General features: G+C 43.3%; 1 protein-coding gene across 3 annotated transcripts in view; it reads left to right on the forward strand.

Moving 5' to 3' along the window:
- Nucleotides 1-18,578, forward strand: part of ccdc87 (coiled-coil domain containing 87) — a 31,363-nt gene extending 12,785 nt beyond the window's left edge. For 2 of the 3 annotated variants that reach the window (XM_017706474.2, XM_017706473.2), the window contains exons 7-20: nucleotides 1,213-1,286; nucleotides 1,511-1,653; nucleotides 2,794-2,923; nucleotides 4,247-4,450; nucleotides 5,553-5,669; nucleotides 8,857-8,978; nucleotides 9,601-9,733; nucleotides 9,830-9,933; nucleotides 12,437-12,552; nucleotides 13,539-13,573; nucleotides 13,956-14,120; nucleotides 16,201-16,315; nucleotides 17,405-17,547; nucleotides 17,709-18,578. In XM_017706474.2, the coding sequence (XP_017561963.1) occupies nucleotides 1,213-1,286; nucleotides 1,511-1,653; nucleotides 2,794-2,923; nucleotides 4,247-4,450; nucleotides 5,553-5,669; nucleotides 8,857-8,978; nucleotides 9,601-9,733; nucleotides 9,830-9,933; nucleotides 12,437-12,552; nucleotides 13,539-13,573; nucleotides 13,956-14,120; nucleotides 16,201-16,315; nucleotides 17,405-17,547; nucleotides 17,709-17,906 (1,799 nt within the window). In that variant the 3' untranslated portion in view covers nucleotides 17,907-18,578. The remainder of the gene's footprint in view (nucleotides 1-1,212; nucleotides 1,287-1,510; nucleotides 1,654-2,793; nucleotides 2,924-4,246; nucleotides 4,451-5,552; nucleotides 5,670-8,856; nucleotides 8,979-9,600; nucleotides 9,734-9,829; nucleotides 9,934-12,436; nucleotides 12,553-13,538; nucleotides 13,574-13,955; nucleotides 14,121-16,200; nucleotides 16,316-17,404; nucleotides 17,548-17,708) is intronic. The other variant, XM_037542926.1, reaches the window with a different exon arrangement.
- Nucleotides 18,579-19,410: the final 832 nt, after the last annotated feature.

The raw sequence follows: 19,410 nt of genomic DNA on the forward strand, positions 1-19,410 counted from the left end.
AAAGATGGGACTCCTAACAACTCTGCAAAACCTATTAGACCACCACAACTGTCCCCATCAGATAAACAGTAGAGAGGGTTAGGCAGGAGGAAATCGAGCTCTGCTGTTGCTTTAGATCTGAAAAAAATCCACAAGACAGCTCAGCACTGAGTCTGCAAGAATGTGTAGCTGTAAAGAAGCCCTTACTGAGAAAAGCAAATAGACAAAAAAAAGAGGAAAATGTGTACTAGAACACAGAAATGGGACATCTTAGATGTGGATTTATGGATTGATAAATTGAAATTTAAAATTGGGATTATTGGATCATAAGAAGCAGAAAAAAAGCCTTTAAAAATCTGACAGCAAGTCTCCTGAAAAGACGGGAAGCTGTAATAAAGGCCAAGTGTGGAAACACTAAATACTGGAAAGTTTGAAATTATATTTAGTTGTTGAGGCTTTAGTATACACTCACTGGCCACTTTATTAGGTACACTAGTAAAAGGCTGGACCCCCTTTTGCCTCCAGAACGGTCTTAAATCTTCATGGCAGACTTTCAACAAGGTGTTGGAAACGTTCCTCAGAGATTTTGGTTGGTTATTTGAGTTCCTGTTGTCTTTCTATCATCTGGAACCAGTCTGCCCATTCTCCTCTGACCTCTCACATCAACAAGGCATTTTCGTCCACACAACTGACCGCTCACTGGATGTTTCCTCTTTTTCGGACCGTTCTCTGTAAACCCTAGAGATGGTTGTGTGTGAAAATCCCAGCAGATCAGCAGTTTCTGAAATACTCAGACCAGCCCGTCTGGCACCAACAACCACGCCACGTTCAAAGTCCCTTAAATCCCCTTTCTTCCCCGTTCTGATGCTCGGTCTGCACTTCAGCAAGTCGTCTTGACCACCTCTACAGGCCTAAATGCAGTGAGCTGCGGCCGTGTGATTGGCTGATTAGCTATTTGTGTTAACAAGCAACTGAACACGTGTGCCTAATAAAGTGGCCGGTGAGTGTAAGTTTTAATGTTTTCCTGACACTGAAAAATGAATAACTTGTACTTTTAACGTCTGGTTTTGACTGATAATGAATCAAATGAAGGATGGTCTTTCCAGAACATTTTTCTGTCTTTCTCATAGTCTTTCTGTACATCTTAGTGTCTCTCCTTTTCTGATGCCCACCGCTCTTACTCACTGACATATTGCTGTCACTGGTAAAATCACTGTGTGACATTTGCTTTAGGCTCTATTGCCAGTGTACCTAATAAGGCAGAGGAAGATGGGTGCCATTTCCAATGCCACGTTACCAGGCTGAAGGTAAACAAACAGAATACACTGACTGGGTTAAGAGTTGGATTTCTGATGGTCCTTAACATTTTTGATAATTATGGATGTGTAAGGAAATCATCCAGTTATCATGTTTTCTTTTCTAGGTTAAGTATTCAACCGTTATAATAAGCTGGAAATGTTGTAGACAGAGTGTAGTGTATTAGAGGTACGATGTTTTTTTTTTATTAATTATTATTCTGATGCTCTCTCAGGGGTGTAATTCTATGCCAGACCTGCTGGAGGAGCTGGAGATGGAAGCTCTGCCAGCAAGGCCTCTGTCCCCTTTAGTTCTTCTGTCTACCAACTCCTGCTCCAGCCTTGAGAAGCACATAAACCCTGCTGAGGATCTGAGGAGGTCAGCAATACACACGAACACAAACTCCTTTGTCTCTACTTCAGCGTAGAGGTTTGAATGTGTTGATTCAGTGTGATGCACTGATCTGAAGGTGGCAGTTTAACAGCATCGATTTTGAAACTGTTTAATCGATCAGTAATAAAAATACATGAATGCAGACGTAGAGAAAACGGGAGTCCACAGTTGTTTTTGTCCGTCCTTCCACTGAATCATTTCTAAAAGTATCCTAATCAAAATTAATCTTGTGACGTCAGAGATCTGCACCCCTAGTAAGCAAGCAACATTTATTTATATAGTGCTTTTTACAACAGGTGTTGTCACAAAGCAGCTATACAAAACAATCAGTATTACAGAGAGAAGAGAAAAGAGAAGAAAGAAAATCCGGGTCCGAGCCCCCATGAGCGTCGCCAGCGGCGACGGTGGCAAGGAAAAACTCCCTAAAAGAGGAAGAAACCTTGAGAGGAACCAAGACTCAGAAGGGGAACCCGTCCTCCTAAGGTCGACACCGGATAGCAAACGTTATTAGTATGAAGTTTTATAGTAAAGTGGGAAGAGAGAAGATCTGAGGGTGAGGACTGCACAGCGCTGTACAGCAAGAAGCTCAGTGGTGGTCAAGCCGGTCCAGAAGGCTGGTGAGCAGCGGCACCAATCAAGGCAGAAGAGGCAACAGCATCAGACGCACAGGATGGGCAGCTGATCAGCTCCGCAGAGAAAGGAGAAGAAAAACAGTCAGTTCTGTAAAGAGTGGCTGACCACAGATTACACTAAAACAGAGCAGTGGAGACTCCAGCAGGTCTAGACCTGACAGGGAGGACTAATCACCAAAGGTTCGACTGTACAAATAAGTTTTTAGCCTAGACTAGTCCAGTGTATGGATGTATAATGAATGGTTAGATGGTTAAAGGAAAGATGTTAAGAACATAACTTACTCTTATTGGATAGTTGGTTAGTGTAGTGGGTAACACCTCTGCCTTCTACGCTGTAGACTAGGGTTCAATCCCCCACCTGGGTAAGCACCCTACACTATACCAATAAGGGTCCTTGGGCAAGACTCCTAACACCACCTTCGCCTGTTGTATAGAGAAGCACATCTTCAGACCTCACTATAGCAACACCGCTCTAAAATGTCTGCGTTTGTAGACTGTTACAGGACACGGATCCAGTGGATACGTCCATTCTGGGTGATTCCGAGGGAGATATTCCTCCTTTAATACGAGCCTTGGCTGGCAGTGGCTCTAGCAAACTGAAAGAGCTGACACAAACTCTGCAGGTAGACAGTCTCTTTCGCTTTCACTTCGTATTCACGTTAAGCACTATTACTACCACCGGAACACTCTGAAATGCCGGATGGATAGACAGAATATGCCTGATACAGGGGTAGTGAGGGAATCCTGTGCAGTGCATAGAGGCTTGGTTATATAAGACTTCCAAACCCGGGTCCCAGGCACTGTCTCACAAGGCATGTTCAACTTAGACAGGGTTCCTAACTAAGTTTCACATTCACAAACCTAACTAAGGCAGCTGCAGGTAACAGCTTTCTCTGTATATCCTGGTTTAGAGACTGCGATTGAGTCCTCATGCATATGAAAGCATGGTGATGAAAGGCCAATCATGTAAACTATCTATCTATCAGAAAACAGAAATACTGTGTTAACATGTAGAAAGGTTATAATGGAATAATGTAATACTGTCACCACTGCCACTGTTAGTGCTTAGTGGAGTAACAGAGACTTTTTTTAATGTTTAATTAATTTATTTTTTAATATGTATGTAGTATGGTTGGTATGAGAGGTCCACACCTGTCCCTGATTGGTCAAAGGGCTGTTGCATAAATCTCTTCCCTCAGTAGGTGGCAGAGCCCAGAGAGAGGAGACCTGTGAAGGTGGGAGAGCTACGCTGAGCTGAACTAAAGAAAAAGAAAGAAGGGACTGGAAAGTTCCAGCGAGTCTTTCTTGTCTTAATTTGTCTGTGGGGTGAAAAACGGAGTGGTTAAAAAAAAAAAAAAAAAAAAAGCTCTCTGTCTCCACACCTGACCCGGACGACCTCCCTCCACCCGTCCTCAAAGGGTTTACAAGCACAGTAAAAAGTAATCAAGCATTACTCTAATAAGCCCTAATGTGGTGGCAGTGGAGACAGCGTTGCTCTTTCTCTGTTATAAATGGTTTTCTTTCTTCATATTTATCTACATTTCTTTTCTGCCCAACTCTTCATGTTTCACGTGATTGGCAGTTTGTCATAAATGTCATGTTTCTTGTGCACATGCACGAGGATTAATCCTAGCTTGAGTATCTAAATATAGATAACCAGAGAAAGGTGTTGATCATCTTTGTGAAACAAGTTAACCGTGGTTCCATTTGCTAGCTTCTGTGAAGTTAAGCTCAGCTAGGAAAGCTCTGAGCGTGTTGAACGTTCCTTGTGAGGCTGATCTAGAGTAAGTAAAGCCATTAGAGCCTCCGTATAAAGGTGTATTTGTGTCGCTGAGACTTTAGGCTACACAGGGGGTGTGTAGTGTGAACACCGTAATATTGACAAGATAAGGTGGAGGTGAATGTGTCGTCGTGGTCTCACTCCTCTTTGCGTGTCTGTCTGACAGAGACTGGAGGAAGAAGAGGAGCAAATGTTGAAGATCGAGTTTGAGTTGGCGAGGCCACTGCCGCCTCAGTCAGACGTGGAAAGCGTAAACGTGTCCACTCAGGGCGTTGCGCGTATAGCAGCGGCTCGCGTGTCCGACAGGGTTCTGACTGAGACCGTCAACATCAGCATGTACCCGCCCGTCTACAATGACTTCACTGGAGAGGTACGGTAGCTTTCTGAATATACCACACATGCACATTCATAGACATTTAAACGTATTAGTGCTGCTTTGCCAAAGAGAGCAAAAAAAATAGGTTCGAAACTCTTTCCCTTGGCAGAAAGTGTGTTTTCACCAGTTAATACACTCCAGTCATTGTATGCATTTGTCAAATTCCGGCAGCAGCACATCTGATGACACTTAATGAAGGATTAATAAGATAAACTAGATGATGACTGTAAATACGGGGCTTAAATTCACATTGTACTGTTTTTGCTGGTGTTTTTTGAACAAACAAATGTGTACTGCCCACGTAAATGTTTTGTGTCTGATATACGGTTTTGTTAGGTTGACCTAATTGGGGAAGCCTTATGTGATGATCTACAGCTGTACGGTAACAGGCTATGCTATATTATCCACCTATAGCTTGCTGTTTAATGTTTTGGGTAGAGACCCACTCACAGAGCTGAGGCCAGTTTAGTAAGTACGAGCTCGGCTCCTTAATCTCTGTTAATGAAGTAAATAGTCAACTGAAAGGTTCTTTAGACAGGTTAATAAGGACAATGTAGAGGAGTTGTTATTGGTTATTGGGAAATATTTTGTAAGCACGGCATAATGGGGCTTTCTTCAGTTCTGCTTGGTGGGGTATGGATGGTTTTTGAAATGCGGTGCATGGTCATTGTCCATCCATCCATCCATCCATCATCCACTTCTCTGGGGTTCAGGTCACGGGGGCAGCATCCTAATCAATGAGGCCCAGACCTCCCTTTCCCCAGTCACTTTCACTAGCTCCCTGGGGGGGAATTCCGAGGCGCTCCCAGGCCAGCTGGGCGATATAGTCACGCCAGCGTGTCCTGGGACTTCCCCGGGGTCTCCTCCCGGGTGGACTTGCCTGTGACGCCTCCCAAGGGAGGCGTCCAGGAGGCATTATAACCAGATACCCGAACCACCTCAGCTGGCTCCTCTTGACGTGGAGAAGCAGCGGCTCTACTCCGAGTCCCTACCGGATGACCGAACTTCTCACCCCATCTCTAAGGGAGAGTCATTGGTATGATGCTGCACGTTAAGACTCAAAACTCGACCACAAGTTGTTGTAAATGTGTTTTAGATTGAGCCTTCATCTGTCGCTTGGCTTGATCGGAATCTGTTTGAAGGGGCTGAAATAAAAGAAGTGTACGCAGAACTATCCAAAAGCCTTTCGGATGAGTACCTGCACTTTGATGAGGTCAGTAGCTTGCCTGCATTCTTAACTCCAGTTTGTAGACACCTGGTAATATTTGTTCCAAAATCAATGGTAGTTATATTGCATCCTTTGCTGCAGTAACAGCTACTCTTCTGGGAAGCTTTACACTCGATGGAATATTGCTGTTAGGATTTGATTGCATTCAGTCACAATAACGTTATGAGGCTTGGTACTTATGTTGGATGATTAGCTCTGGATGAGAAACGCCACTTAAACTAAATTCCTCCGCTCCTCAGTTCAATTCACCCCCTCTTGCTGACGTTTGGGATTGGGCATAGTGATCTTATACTTATTTGTGGCTGTCCCAGAGTGTCCCTTTTCTATTTGCAGTGCTTGACTATGGAAATTATACAAGCTATGCATGTCTCTCTCTCTCGTGTTCTCTCTCTCTCTCTTTCTCTCGTGTTCTCTCTGTCTCTCTCTCTCTCTCTCTCTCTCTCTCTCTCCTTCTCTCTCTCTCTCTCTCTCTCTCTCCTTCTCTCTGTCTCTCTCTCTCGTGTTCTCTCTGTCTCTCTCTCGTGTTCTCTCTGTCTCTCTCTCTCGTGTTCTCTCTGTCTCTCTCTCGTGTTCTCTCTGTCTCTCTCTCTCTCTCTCCTTCTCTCTGTCTCTCTCTCTCGTGTTCTCTCTCTCTCTCTCTCTTTCTCTCGTGTTCTCTCTGTCTCTCTCTCTCTCCTTCTCTCTGTCTCTCTCTCTCGTGTTCTCTCTGTCTCTCTCTCGTGTTCTCTCTGTCTCTCGTGTTCTCTCTGTCTCTCTCTCGTGTTCTCTCTGTCTCTCGTGTTCTCTCTGTCTCTCTCTCTCTCTCTCTGTCTCTGTCTCTCGTGTTCTCTCTGTCTCTCTCTCTCTCTCGTGTTCTCTCTGTCTCTCTCTCTGTCTCTCGTGTTCTCTCTGTCTCTCTCTCCTTCTCTCTGTCTCTCTGTCTCTCTCTCTCGTGTTCTCTGTCTCTCTCTCCTTCTCTCTGTCTCTCTCTCTCTCGTGTTCTCTGTCTCTCTCTCCTTCTCTCTGTCTCTCTCTCTCTCGTGTTCTCTGTCTCTCTCTCCTTCTCTCTGTCTCTCTCTCTCGTGTTCTCTGTCTCTCTCTCCTTCTCTCTGTCTCTCTCTCTCTCGTGTTCTCTGTCTCTCTCTCCTTCTCTCTGTCTCTCTCTCCTTCTCTCTCTCTCTCCTTCTCTCTGTCTCGTGTTCTCTCTCTCTCTCTCTCTCTCTCTCTCTCCTTCTCTCTGTCTCTCTCTCCTTCTCTCTGTCTCTCTCTCGTGTTCTCTCTGTCTCTCTCTCTCCTTCTCTCTGTCTCTCTCTCTCGTGTTCTCCCTGTCTCTCTCTCCTTCTCTCTCTCTCTCTCTCTCTCTCTCTCTCCTTCTCTCTGTCTCTCTCTCTCGTGTTCTCTCTCTCTCCTTCTCTCTGTCTCTCTCTCCTTCTCTCTGTCTCTCTCTCCTTCTCTCTGTCTCTCTCTCCTTCTCTCTGTATCTCTCTCTCGTGTTCTCTCTGTCTCTCCTTCTCTCTGTCTCTCTCTTGTGTTCTCTCTGTGTCTCTCTCTTTCTCTCGTTCCCTCTCTGTGTCTCTCTCTTTCTCTCGTTCCCTCTCTGACGTTCTCTAATTTTCTCTCTCGCTCTCTTGTTCTCTCTGTTGTTCTCTTGTTCTCTCCTACTCTCTCGTTCTCTCTCTCTCTCTCTCTCTCATTCTCTCTCGTTCTCTCTTTCTCTCTCTCTCTCATTCTCTTTCTTTCTTTCTTTCTTTCTTTTAGTTCGTCTATTTGCAGTGCTTGACTATGGAAATTATACAAGCTATGCGTGTACTGTTGAATGTGTGTGTTAGCAGTGAGTGCACCTTAAACCAGCTGAATTCACAAGAAGGAATGCCTGGATACTTATTTGGATATATGATGTATTTGTGTGATAAAGCACATATGAACTATATAGCCAAAAGTATGTCGACATGGCTCCAGGTGTTTCAGTCATGCCCATTGCTAACAGTTGTATGAAATCAGGCACATAGTCATGCAGCCTCTGTAGACAAGCAACGGTAGAATGGGTCACACTGAAGAGCTCAGTAGCTATAAACGCGACACTGTCATAGGATAGATCTGCCCTGGTCAACTGTAAGTGCTACTATTGTGAAATGGAAGCGTCTAGGAGCAACAACCGCTCAGCCATAAAGCGATAGATCACACAACTCATAGAAGTAACTACAGAGTGCTGAAGTGTGTACAGATTCTCTGTCCTCTGTTGCATCACTCACTATAGAGTCCCAAACTGCCTTTGGAAGCAACATCTGCACAAGAACTGTGTGTTGGCAGCTTCATGAAATGGTTTCCATGGCTGAGCAGCTGCACACCGGCCAAAGATCATGTGATCTACGCAAAGCGTAGGCTGGGATACTGTAAAGCAGGACTCTGCTGGACTCTGGAGCAGTGGAAATGTGTTCTCTGGAATGACGGATACCACTTCACTATCTCAGTCTGATGGATGAAGTAAAGACAGTAGTAATGTTTGGTGGAGGAGGTATAATGGTCTGGGGCTGTTTTTAAGGGGTTGGGCCACTTGGTTCCAGTAAAGGGTGATAACAATGCTACAGCATACAAAGACATTTTAGTTGTATTTCCAACATTGTGGCGACAGTTTGGTGAAGACCCTGTCCTGTTGCAGCATGACTGTGACCCTTTGCACATAGTGAGATCCATTAAGACGTGGCTCAACAAGTTTGGTGTGGAGGAACTCCAGTGGCCTGCACAGAGCCCTGACCTCAACCCCACTGAACACCTTTGGCATGACCTGGAACACTGATTGTGAGCCAGGCCTTTTTTTCCCACATCAGTGCCTGACCTCACAAAGTCTCTTTTGACTGAAATTCACACAGACACACTCCAAAATGTTGTGGAAAGGTTCCCAGAAGAGTGGAGGCTGTTATAGCTGCAAAGGAGGACAAGCTCAGACAGGTATAATGGTCAGGCATCCACAAGCCTTTGACTGTGGAGTGTAGTTCACCGTGTACAAACACTAGAATGGTGTGTTGAACAAAAGTCTGTCAGCAGCTTAAAGTAATTAGGCTTTGTCTACAGAAGCCTCTTAAGTTTCTTTTTATTGCACACAAATTGCTCATTAAAAGTAATTTTCTTCATGTTCCATATTAAAATATGTATGTGGTGTTTTTTTTTTTGTTTGTTTGTTTTTACTTTTAAGGACCCTATGATAGAGCCTGCAGTAAGTAATGCCGAACTGTTGCGTGGCCTGAAACGGAATCATGAAAAAAAGCTGATGAACCCTTCACTTCAGATGCCAAATCCTTGTGGAATATCACACAGGTTGTGTTCTCGCTCTCGCTCTCGCTCTCGCTCTCTCGCTCTCTCGCTCTCCTCGTTCTCTCTCTCTCTCTCTCCTCGTTCTCTCTCGCTCTCCTCGTTCTCCATTTCTCTCTCTCTCCTCTCTCTCCTCGTTCTCTGTTTCTCTCCTCATTTTCTCTCTCTCTCTCCTCGTTCTCTGTTTCTCTCATCATTTTCTCTCTCTCGTCCATTCTCTGTTTCTCTCCTCATTTTCTTTCTCTCTCTCTCTCTCTCTCTCTCTCTCTGTCTCTCTCTCTCGTGTTCTCTCTCTCTCTCTCTCTCTCTCTCTCTCTCTCATTCTCTCATTCTCTCATTCTCTCCCTCTCCTCATTTTCTCTCGCCCTCTCCTCATTTTCTTTCTTTCTTTCTTTCTTTCTTTCTTTCTTTCTTTCACTTTCTTTCAGTTGGTCTTAATGAGCAACAAACAACAAAGACCAGCTAAGACACCATTTCACCTTCAGACTGCAGCGTTAAGTGGAAGTGCTCTATGACCTGAACAAGCCACACAGTTTCAAAAAACCGAACATGAGATTTTGTAAGATGCATACCACAGTGTGTCCAAACAATTAGCGGTCAGCTCTCGGTTTTGGTCTTTTACTGAAAGCAGGAAGAGGATGAAGCTTGCTGCAGATCGTAAGAGGCCAGCGGAGGTGACATCTCGAGCTTATGCAGCGTGGCATCAGTGGTGGAAGTCTAACCTGTCACTGGAGGATTACCTCAACTACATTTCCAACCAGGTGATTCCTAATCAGTGCAGGTGAGAATTGCTGATAGATTATTGCTGCAGGATTATAACTCACACCTCACTGGTTCTTGTCTCTTCACGTATGAAGGAGTCAGATTACCTGTCTGCAGTGTTTCACCTGTATGACAGTGATGACGGCGACGAAGAACACGAGAAAAGGAAGATGCTGCAGCTGCAGAGAGAGAAAATCAGGTCATTCAGTCAGAGAAAAAAATGCTGATGCCTTTGGGTTTTTTTCTCGACACGTGACTCTCCTATTGTTAAACGGGAACTGTACCTGTTTTTCTAAATATCTGCATATTTAAATGGTCAAGGTGTAAACCAACCATCCACAGTGGTTTAATGTGAAATGCTCTGTTCTAGAGAAACCCAAACATTTGTCTTGTATTTTTTTTCCTCCCTGAAGTCCATTTGTGTGGTTTTATGTACCAAAAATAGCCACAATTCATTTTTACATTCGCCTCTGAAAGCTACATCACACAAAGTTACTGAATGAAACTGTTAGATATGTTGCCTGATGCCTTGTTGTGCGTTTACATGCACGCTTTAATCGAATAACTGCAGAAAATCTAATTTTGTCAGAAATCCGATCGGTATGACTTGGATAATCGGATAATGGGGAAACTCTGGGTCTATATGAGTCGGGTAGTAATCGGGTTTCTGCTTTGCAACCAGTTGATAAACTCACAGAAGTAAAACTCAAACTTCTTGCCATGGCTTTTTTAAACATTGTGCCACTTTACCTGAAAATATGAACATGCATCATCTAGCAGATCAGGAATATTTCAATTCTTTATCCTGTCAAGGATGTATTTGGTTTCAGTGTTGCTCCAAAAGTGTTTTGTTGCCATCTCGTGGGTGCCGGGTTAAACGCTCCATGCTTATTTTCAGTTCTGCAGTCTGTTTTTGCACCTGCGCAATCTGAGAAATCAGGAAGAAGTCAGATAAGAATTTAGCTGCACTGAGAAATCTGATTATTGCGCTGAAATCCAGCTCTCTTTATCGGATTTAATCGGATTTCTAGGGCTTACTCTGATCTAAGAAACTGGAGTAATCTGTTTACATGACAACTGTTCAGGGTGTATCCTGCCTTCTGCCCACTGACTGCTGGGATAAGCTCCAGCTCCCACTGCAATCCAGAAGGATAAGGGGCTTAGAAAAAGTGTGTGTGTGTGTGTGTGTGTGTGTGTGTGTGTGTGTGTGTGTGTGTGTGTGTGTGTGTGTGTGTGTTTGACAGTGGTGGACAGTAACTAAGTAAATGTAGTTAGTTTCTGTACTTAAGTATTTTTTTCTATATCTGTACTTTACTTAAGTTTTTCCATTACTGGGCGACTTTTTCCTTTCACTCCACTACATTTCAGAGTCTAATATCCGACTTTTTCCTCCTACATTTTGAGAAATCTGTCGTTCCTTTTGGTTTCTGTGTGTATAAAAATGTAACATGTTAAAACGAAAGAAGCGCAAAGCCAGAGCACCAATCAGGGCCCAGCGGTCACTTTGTTTAGAGCTGGTTTTGACCTGTTGGTCATACCGACCCAGTGCAGCACGCGGTTCAACGTCAGCGCAGCAGCGTAAAACTTTGGGAGAGTCTGTTCAACATAAATGATGAACTAACCTAACTTTGTGTAAATAGAGCACAATATAGAAATATGTCCACATATGCAGTCGAGACTGACGCGGCTTTTTTCTGAATTTCTACAAACACCATTTCATTTTATAGTAAATGAGTTTGGGCTGGTTTATGTTTATGAACAGACGCCTACAGATCAACATAGTAAAGGAGCTCATCTGTGATCCTGAGTTTAAAGCCAGTTTTTATTCAACTTAAACTTGGAACTAAGTTGTAAATAAATCTGAAACTGAAACTTTGCTTGTGTGTAAAAAGTGATTTCAGAGCCACTCGGTTCTCCCTGATGGAAACTGTTTACCTTCAGTGTTTTGTGCTTCTGATCATTTTAATAGACGTCAGCGTCACTAATTAATGACGTTCTATTAAAAGACTGGTTTACCAAGAGAGACGCTGGAGGACTTTCACCTGAAATGAGTTCATGAAGCCAGTCTGGTTATAAAAATGATAACAGGACATCAGAGCCAGAATTCCTCTTTTAGTACTTTTACTTTATACTTAAGTACATTTGAAGGGAAATACTTTAGTACTTTTACTCAAGTGGAGGTCTAAAGGGAGGAACTTCTACTTTTACTGCAGTAATATTTTACCTTGGGTGTCTCGACTTTAACTCAAGGACATGATTTGTGTTCTTCGTCCACCTCTGGTGTTTGATGCCCTTTTAAAAATCAGATAACAGGAATTTAATTATGATTTCATTATTGGGTGCATGTAAACACACTCAGTGTGCCCTCTGGTTCCTATCATGAAAAAATTTGAGTCAGTGGAGCATTTCACATGCAAACCACACTGACCTATGCAGAAATTTTGGGGGCTGTACTATTATATTGGCTGTATAGGTTAGAAAGCTTGCACATAGTCCTTCTTTGGTGTAGCGCTGCCAACAATGTTTGTAGCTCTGTTTTTTCTTTACTGTGCTGATTCACTAGCGCTAGTATCTTGTTTTCTTCTCTTGTCCATCCATTCTTTCATCAGAAACTCATTAGGAGGCACAAGCATTAGAGTTGCTTTTAATGTGCAAGTCCGTTACACATTATGTCAAGTGATCCAGTTGTGCTCTTGTTTCAGAAAGCAGCGAGAGAAGATGGATTCACTGAAGAAGCAGAAGCAGGCCTATCAGTCTGGACTCTGGAACGTCAACACAGTGCTGATGGGGGGTCTGTGGAAAGAGCCAGTGCCAGATGGCAAGTTACCCCCCCCCCTGCTATAGCTTCCACTGTAACCTATTTTAAGCCACATCATTGATATGGATGTCATCAAATTCCGGGTGGATCTTTCATATGAGCGATGCTGGTGTCAGTGTCCGTCCTTGTCCACATGTAATGTGTAACTTTCCAGTTGATAGCCATTAAGTTATTTTCGGGGTGCAGCATTAATTCCACAAGGTGTCCTCAAAATAATAGTGGTCAGTAATGGAATGGTGTCCAGTCTTATCTGCATAGGACTGGTGTGGATGCAGGTTTTAATTCCAAACGAGCAGAAATATCTATTACATGGTGACCCATGTTCCAAACAGTTCATCATAACCCTAGTACAAACTTGGTGTAGTAAGTAAAAAGCAAATACATTGCTATCTTTTACATGTATTTAATTGAAGTGCAAAGATGAAATATTTAATATTTTCTGTTATCAACTTTGTTGATTGTTGTAAATATGCTTTCATTCAAAATTTGATGCCTGCATTCCAAAAAGGTTTGGATAGGGACCATGTAAGACTGGGAAGACTGATCAAAAACACTTCTTTTGGAGTTGTCCACAATTAAATTGGTGAATAAGTAACAAATAATACTATCAGGATTGGGTAGGCAAGGAGCATTCACAGCAGGCTCAGTATCTACACATTTTGGAGCAATATGTTGCCATCTAGATGACGTCTTTTTCAAAGACGTCCCTGCTTGTTTCAACAAGACAATGTCAAGCCGCATTCTACACGTGTTATAACAGTGTGGCTACATAGGGAATAAGTGCAGGTGGTAGACTGACCTGCCTGACCAGACCCGTCTCCCATTGAAAATGGGTCTGGTTTTGTTTGCATTTTTCCTACTGTGGAATTGGGTTTGTAGTATTTGAATACAAATCAGACTGTAAATCAGTTTTCAGGAGTTGAAATGAATTAATTCAGACATGCGAATGAAAGTGGATTAAAACATGATTTTCTGTGTTTTTCCAGAGGTGGAGGGCACGGATAAAGAAATCCAGCATGTGGTGAGATGGTGTTTTTAGTCTTTGCGATCAAAAGCTGGTTCACAGCCTAATGTGTTTCCTAATGTTCAGCAATTTCAGAACATCTTGATTTTTATTTTTGCTTTAATTGACTTTTATGTGGCTCTCATGGAGTTCCCCAAGCGCAGATGAAAGCTTAGACTGTTCATTTAAACACTTTAGACGCGAATCCTCTTGGAAAACCCTAGATAATAACAAGGCGTCAGTGTCCAGGAACTGTCTTTCAGTGTCTAAGAAGCAAAATTACACAGATACACGAGTTTTGCTAGAAGTACCTGCAGTAACACCTCATGAGTATGTCTAAGAATGTATCTGTGCGTGTATTATAGTCATTGTGTGTGTGTGTGTGTGTGTGTGTGTGCAGGGGACAGAGGAAGACTACGGTATGCCTGTAGCACAGCCTGTAGATGGGGAGCAGGTACAGGCCAGGCTGGAGAAGGTCTGGACGATACTTTGCCTGCCTGAGACACACAGGTTGGACATGGCCATTAAATACAGCTCTCATGCACACCGGGACAAGCTGGAGGAGGTAGAGCACCATACAACAGTGGAACTATAAGAATAGACTTTACAACCATTTGTCTCTGTGTTTGCACACTGTGAATTTAGACCTCTGCATTTAACCCATCCATGCAGTGGAACACCCACAAACATGCACACTAGTGAGCACACACACACTAGGGGGCAGTGAGCACACTTGCCCAGAGCGGTGGGGAGCCCTATCCACAGCGTCCAGGGAGCAATTGGGGGTTAGGTGCCTTGCTCAAGGGCACTTCAGTCATGGACCATCAGGCGAGGGGATTGAACCAGCGACCTTCCGGTCACAGGGCTGGTTCCCTAACCTCCAGCCCACGACTGCCCCCAATCTTCTGCTTTGTCACTAATAGGGATGGAATGCTCCCTGATTGTAATGACAGACTGTGACATAAAACCCAACATCAACCATGCCATTTAATATTTAATTAATTTAGATAGCCACGTATGATCATCAGCTTTAAAAAGAAAATGGGTTACCGTCACAGGACAACATAATAACATAGTGGGGCCCAGTTACCTGGTAAAAATCCCTCCTAATTTAGACAGAAATACCACTTTAATTTCGTTCATCAGAGTTCTCTCACTACAGTATTCAGCCTACATATTAAATACTTCATTTAACAGTTGGGAAGGGTTGTGGTGTCAACCAGTCCTAACTGCTAGCCCAGCCACCGATCTGTAGGCCTATAAATACAACCAAGCTTGCGTTAGCATAACTCCTATTTCAGTCATCCAAGCAACTACGATTCTATCTTTATTCCAAACAAAATAAGTGCCAGTCAAGTTTGTTCCCTTTTTTCCCCCCCAGAAAAGGGAAGCTGAACTGAGGTATCCACATAGCTATTTTGAGGAATAGCTACCATGCCAAGTTTAGTTTTTAACGTTTCAAATGGCTTGTCGTATGAAGACAAGTCATTGTAATGATATGAAGTTCTATGGCTGCAGTAAGATATTCTGCTGCTTCTTAGTGACCTTGGTCATCTGCATTCCTTTTGAATTTACCAGCCACCAAAACAAACAATAAAAAAACATTTGAAGCAGCCTGCTCCCAAAGCAGTTGTAGTTTTTGAAAAGTTCCTCACACCTTCAAGATATGCCTACAGAACGGGGCTTTCTTTGTCTTTAAACTGTTCAATCTCACTTTAGGGACAGCACTGTAGAAGTCTCCCCCTAGAGACACCATTGTAGGATACATATCATCTTCTTCTTCTTTTGGCTGCTCCCTTCAGGGGTCGCCACAGCGGATCATCTGCCTCCATCTTGCCCTATCCACTGCCTCCTCTACTTTCACACCAACCATCTCCACCTTCACTACATCCATAAACCTTCTCTGAGGTCTACCTCTTCTCCTTCTACCCGGCAGCTCCATCTCCAACATTCTTTGCCCAATATATCCACTATTCCTCCTCAACACATGTCCAAACCATCTCAACCTGGCCTCTCTGGCTTTATCTCCAAACTGCTCCACCTTCACTGTCCCTCTGATCTGCTCATTTCTAATCTTGTCCAGCCTGGTCACTCCCAACGAAAATCTCAGCATCTTCATCTCCGCCACCTCCAGCTCAGCCTCCTGTCTTTTAGACAGAGCCACAGTCTCCAAACCGTACATCATAGCAGGACGCACTGCTGTCTTGTAGACCTTCCCTTTCACTCTTGCTGCTATCCTTCTGTCACACATCAGCCCTGACACCCGTCTCCACCCACTCCATCCTGCCTACACCCTCTTCCTCACCTCTTTTCTACACTGTCCATTGCTCTGGATGGTTGACCCAAGATATTTGAAGTCATCCACCTTTACGACCTCTACTCCTTGCATCTTCACCTTTCCACCTGCCTCCCTCTCATTCACACACATGTATTCCGTGTCATTGTAGGATACATATAAGTATGTTTAAAACAAATGTAGCAATGGAAATGTTTTTCATGTAGGCCAGAGGTCGCATAAAATGCTAATGTTTGATTATAATATTTGTTTTAACTATAACATGATGACCGTCCTAGTCTCTAATAATATAACTTGAGAAAAATGTTTTTTTTTTAATGAAAATGGTGGGTTGGTGTGTTTGTGTTAGGCGACAGCAGCATGGGAGCAGGCTGCTCAGCTGATCCAGCAGAGGGAACGTGTGCTATCTCATCTGGAGCAATTTGAGAAGGTGGCATCAGACCCCAGCAGGTTCTTCCAGCATGGTATATATTTTACCGCTCCAATAAGGATGGGGAAACTGAGCACAGACGTGTAAAAGTAGTGAAGGCTTTTGTTCATGTATCATCAGTTTTATTCACACCACACAGCTCTATGAAATGCCAGTAGAATCAATGACAACGTATGTGAATTTCTTATATACCATAAATAGCAGTGAGAAGAATGTATAATGTCATATTTCCTTTTCTATGTCACCTTATCCTCTACCTTCATTTTTCTTGCTCACACACAGACTGCGCTGCCAGTTTACTTACACTCGTTGGGCATTTTATTAGGTACACTTTTTAAGTGTAGATGCACTTGGTACCAGTAACATCAGTGGTCTTATGACTGTCCTTTTCTGGTGATGGACAGAGCAGAGAGAGACTGACAAACTGTACAGCAACATATACGATACAGTTAATAATTGTAAAAATGCACCTACACTCACCGGCCACTTTATTAGGTACTTAGGCCACTTTATTAGATATTAGGCTAGGTTGGACCCCCTTTTCCCTTCAGAACTGCTTTAATTCTTCGTGGCACACTGTTCAAGGTGTTGGAAAAGTTCCTCAGAGATTCTGGTTGGTTATTTGAGTTCCTGTTGCCTTTCTATCATCTGGAACCAGTCTGCCCATTCTCCTCTGACCTCTCACACCAACAAGGCATTTTCTTCCACACAACTGACCGCTCACTGGATATTTCCTCTTTTTCGGACCGTTCTCTGTAAACCCTAGAGATGGTTGTGTGTGAAAATCCCAGTAGATCAGCAGTTTCTGAAATACTCAGACCAGCCCGTCTGGCACCAACAACCACGCCACGTTCAAAGCCCCTTAAATCCCCTTTCTTCCCCGTTCTGATGCTCGGCCTGCACTTCAGCACTTCTTGACCACCTCTACATGCCTGAATGCAGTGAGTTGCGGCCGTGTGATTGGCTGATCAGCTATTTGTGTTAACAAGCACCTGAACCTGTACCTAATAAAGTGGCCGGTAAGTGTATATGGTGGATTTGCTTGATAAAATGGCCAATGAATGTAGCTGCAAAGTAGTTACTAAACTGGCAACTCAGTGGATTGTATGCCACCTGTGTCAAGGTTATCATGGCACCTCTGCAGCCAGAATGAAAGAGGCCAACCACAGACAGAAACTGGAGTCTCAGATTGCAGCTCTGGATAAGGTGTTGTCCAAGACTATTCATTATATATCAACAGCCTTCAATGACACTGTTACCTATAAAGTGAGTAACACTCTACGCTATTTCCAGTCATTTATTTCTGCATACCTAGTCTCTACAATGCAGCTATATCTGAAACCATCCCACACTTCATAGCAGCTCTTGTAAATAAGCCCAATGTTTCCTGCATCCCCACTGTATTTATTGGTTTGGCACTGTTGCAGGGACGGCCATACAGAGAAAAGATGCGCTGGGACCGCATCGAGATGCTCTATTGGCTTCAGCAGGAGAGACGAGTTCAGACGCTGGAGAAGCTTGTGGAAGGGAGAGAGAGTCTGCCTGCTAGACTGCCGCCTCTTGACTTTAAGCATAGGCTCTATCCAGGCACCGATCCTGCCCCAGAAGTCTGGCCCATTGACTAGCCCATTGGAACCATTCAGTGTCTTGATTTCCTCAATTCTACGGAGCGCTGCCTTCCATGCACAGGCATTCAAACTACTAGTACATAAATAGAAATTTTTGGGGTGTGTCTCTGCGTACTTTTGTTCATGTAAGGTCCATAACTGTACCGATGCGATGAAAATATTTCGATTTACTTTTAACAGCAGTGATATGGCCAAAACTATATAAACACCCATTGCTAACAGGTGTTATAAAATCAGGCACAAAGCCAGGCAATCCCTGTAGGCAAGCACTGGCAGTAGAATTGGTCATACTGAAGAGCTCTGTGACTTTAAACTTGGCTCTGTCACAGGATGCCACCTTTACTACAAGTCAGTCAGGAAATTTCTCAGAGGTTAGGATGAGGAGCTTCAGTGGCCTGTACAGAGCCCTGACCACAACCCCTCTGAACACCTTTGAGATGAATTGAAACGTTCATTGTGATCCAGGCTTTCATGTATAACATCAGTGCCTGAAGATTTTCATCAGATTGTTGAAGAGAGTGAGCATTAACACCTCAGTCTGGGTCTGCAATCGGATTGGCAAAAACCTTTGCATGTAAACTCAGCCAGTGTCACAACAGTGGAACTCTTTTTGGTGCTATACAAAACTGTTTTCACAGAGGTTCTTCATTAAACCAGATACAACACAGATTCCATTGCCTTTACTAAAGAATCCCTGAACATTTACCTTTTCGAATAGAATATTGAAATTCCTTTGTATTTTGGTTGATTCCAGAGCTGGACGAAGTACACAAACCAGGTACTTGAGTTAAAGTAGAGACACCCAAGGTAAAATATCCCTCCATTAAAACTAGAAGTTCCTCCCTTTAGACCTCCACTTGAGTAAAAGTACTAAAGTATTTCCCTTCAAATGTACTTAAGTATAAAGTAAAAGTACTAAAAGAGTAATTCTGGCTCTGATGTCCTGTTATCATTTTTATAACCAGACTGGCGTCATGAACTCATTTCAGGTGAAAGTCCTCCAGCGTCTCTCTTGGTAAACCAGTCTTTTAATAGAACGTCATTAATTAGCGACGCTGACGTCTATTAAAATGATCATAAGCACAAAACACTGAAGGTAAACAGTTTCCATCAGGGAGAACCGAGTGGCTCTGAAATCACTTTTTACACACAAGCAAAGTTTTAGTTTAAGATTACTTTGTAAATTAGTTACAAGCTGAATAAAAACTGGCTTTAAACTCAGGATCACAGATGAGCTCCTTTACTATGTTGATCTGTAGGCGTCTGTTCATAAACATAAACCAGCCCAAACTCATTTACTATAAAATGAAATGGTGTTTGTAGAAATTCAGAAAAAAGCCGCGTCAGTCTCGACTGCATATGTGGACATATTTCTATATTGAGCTCTATTTACACAAAGTTAGGTTAGTTCATCATTTATGTTGAACAGACTCTCCCAAAGTTTTACGCTGCTGCGCTGTCGTTGAACCGCGTGCTGCACTGGGTCGGTATGACCAACAGG

Source organism: Pygocentrus nattereri, chromosome 11, assembly GCF_015220715.1.
Source record: "Pygocentrus nattereri isolate fPygNat1 chromosome 11, fPygNat1.pri, whole genome shotgun sequence".
NCBI lineage: Eukaryota > Metazoa > Chordata > Actinopteri > Characiformes > Serrasalmidae > Pygocentrus > Pygocentrus nattereri.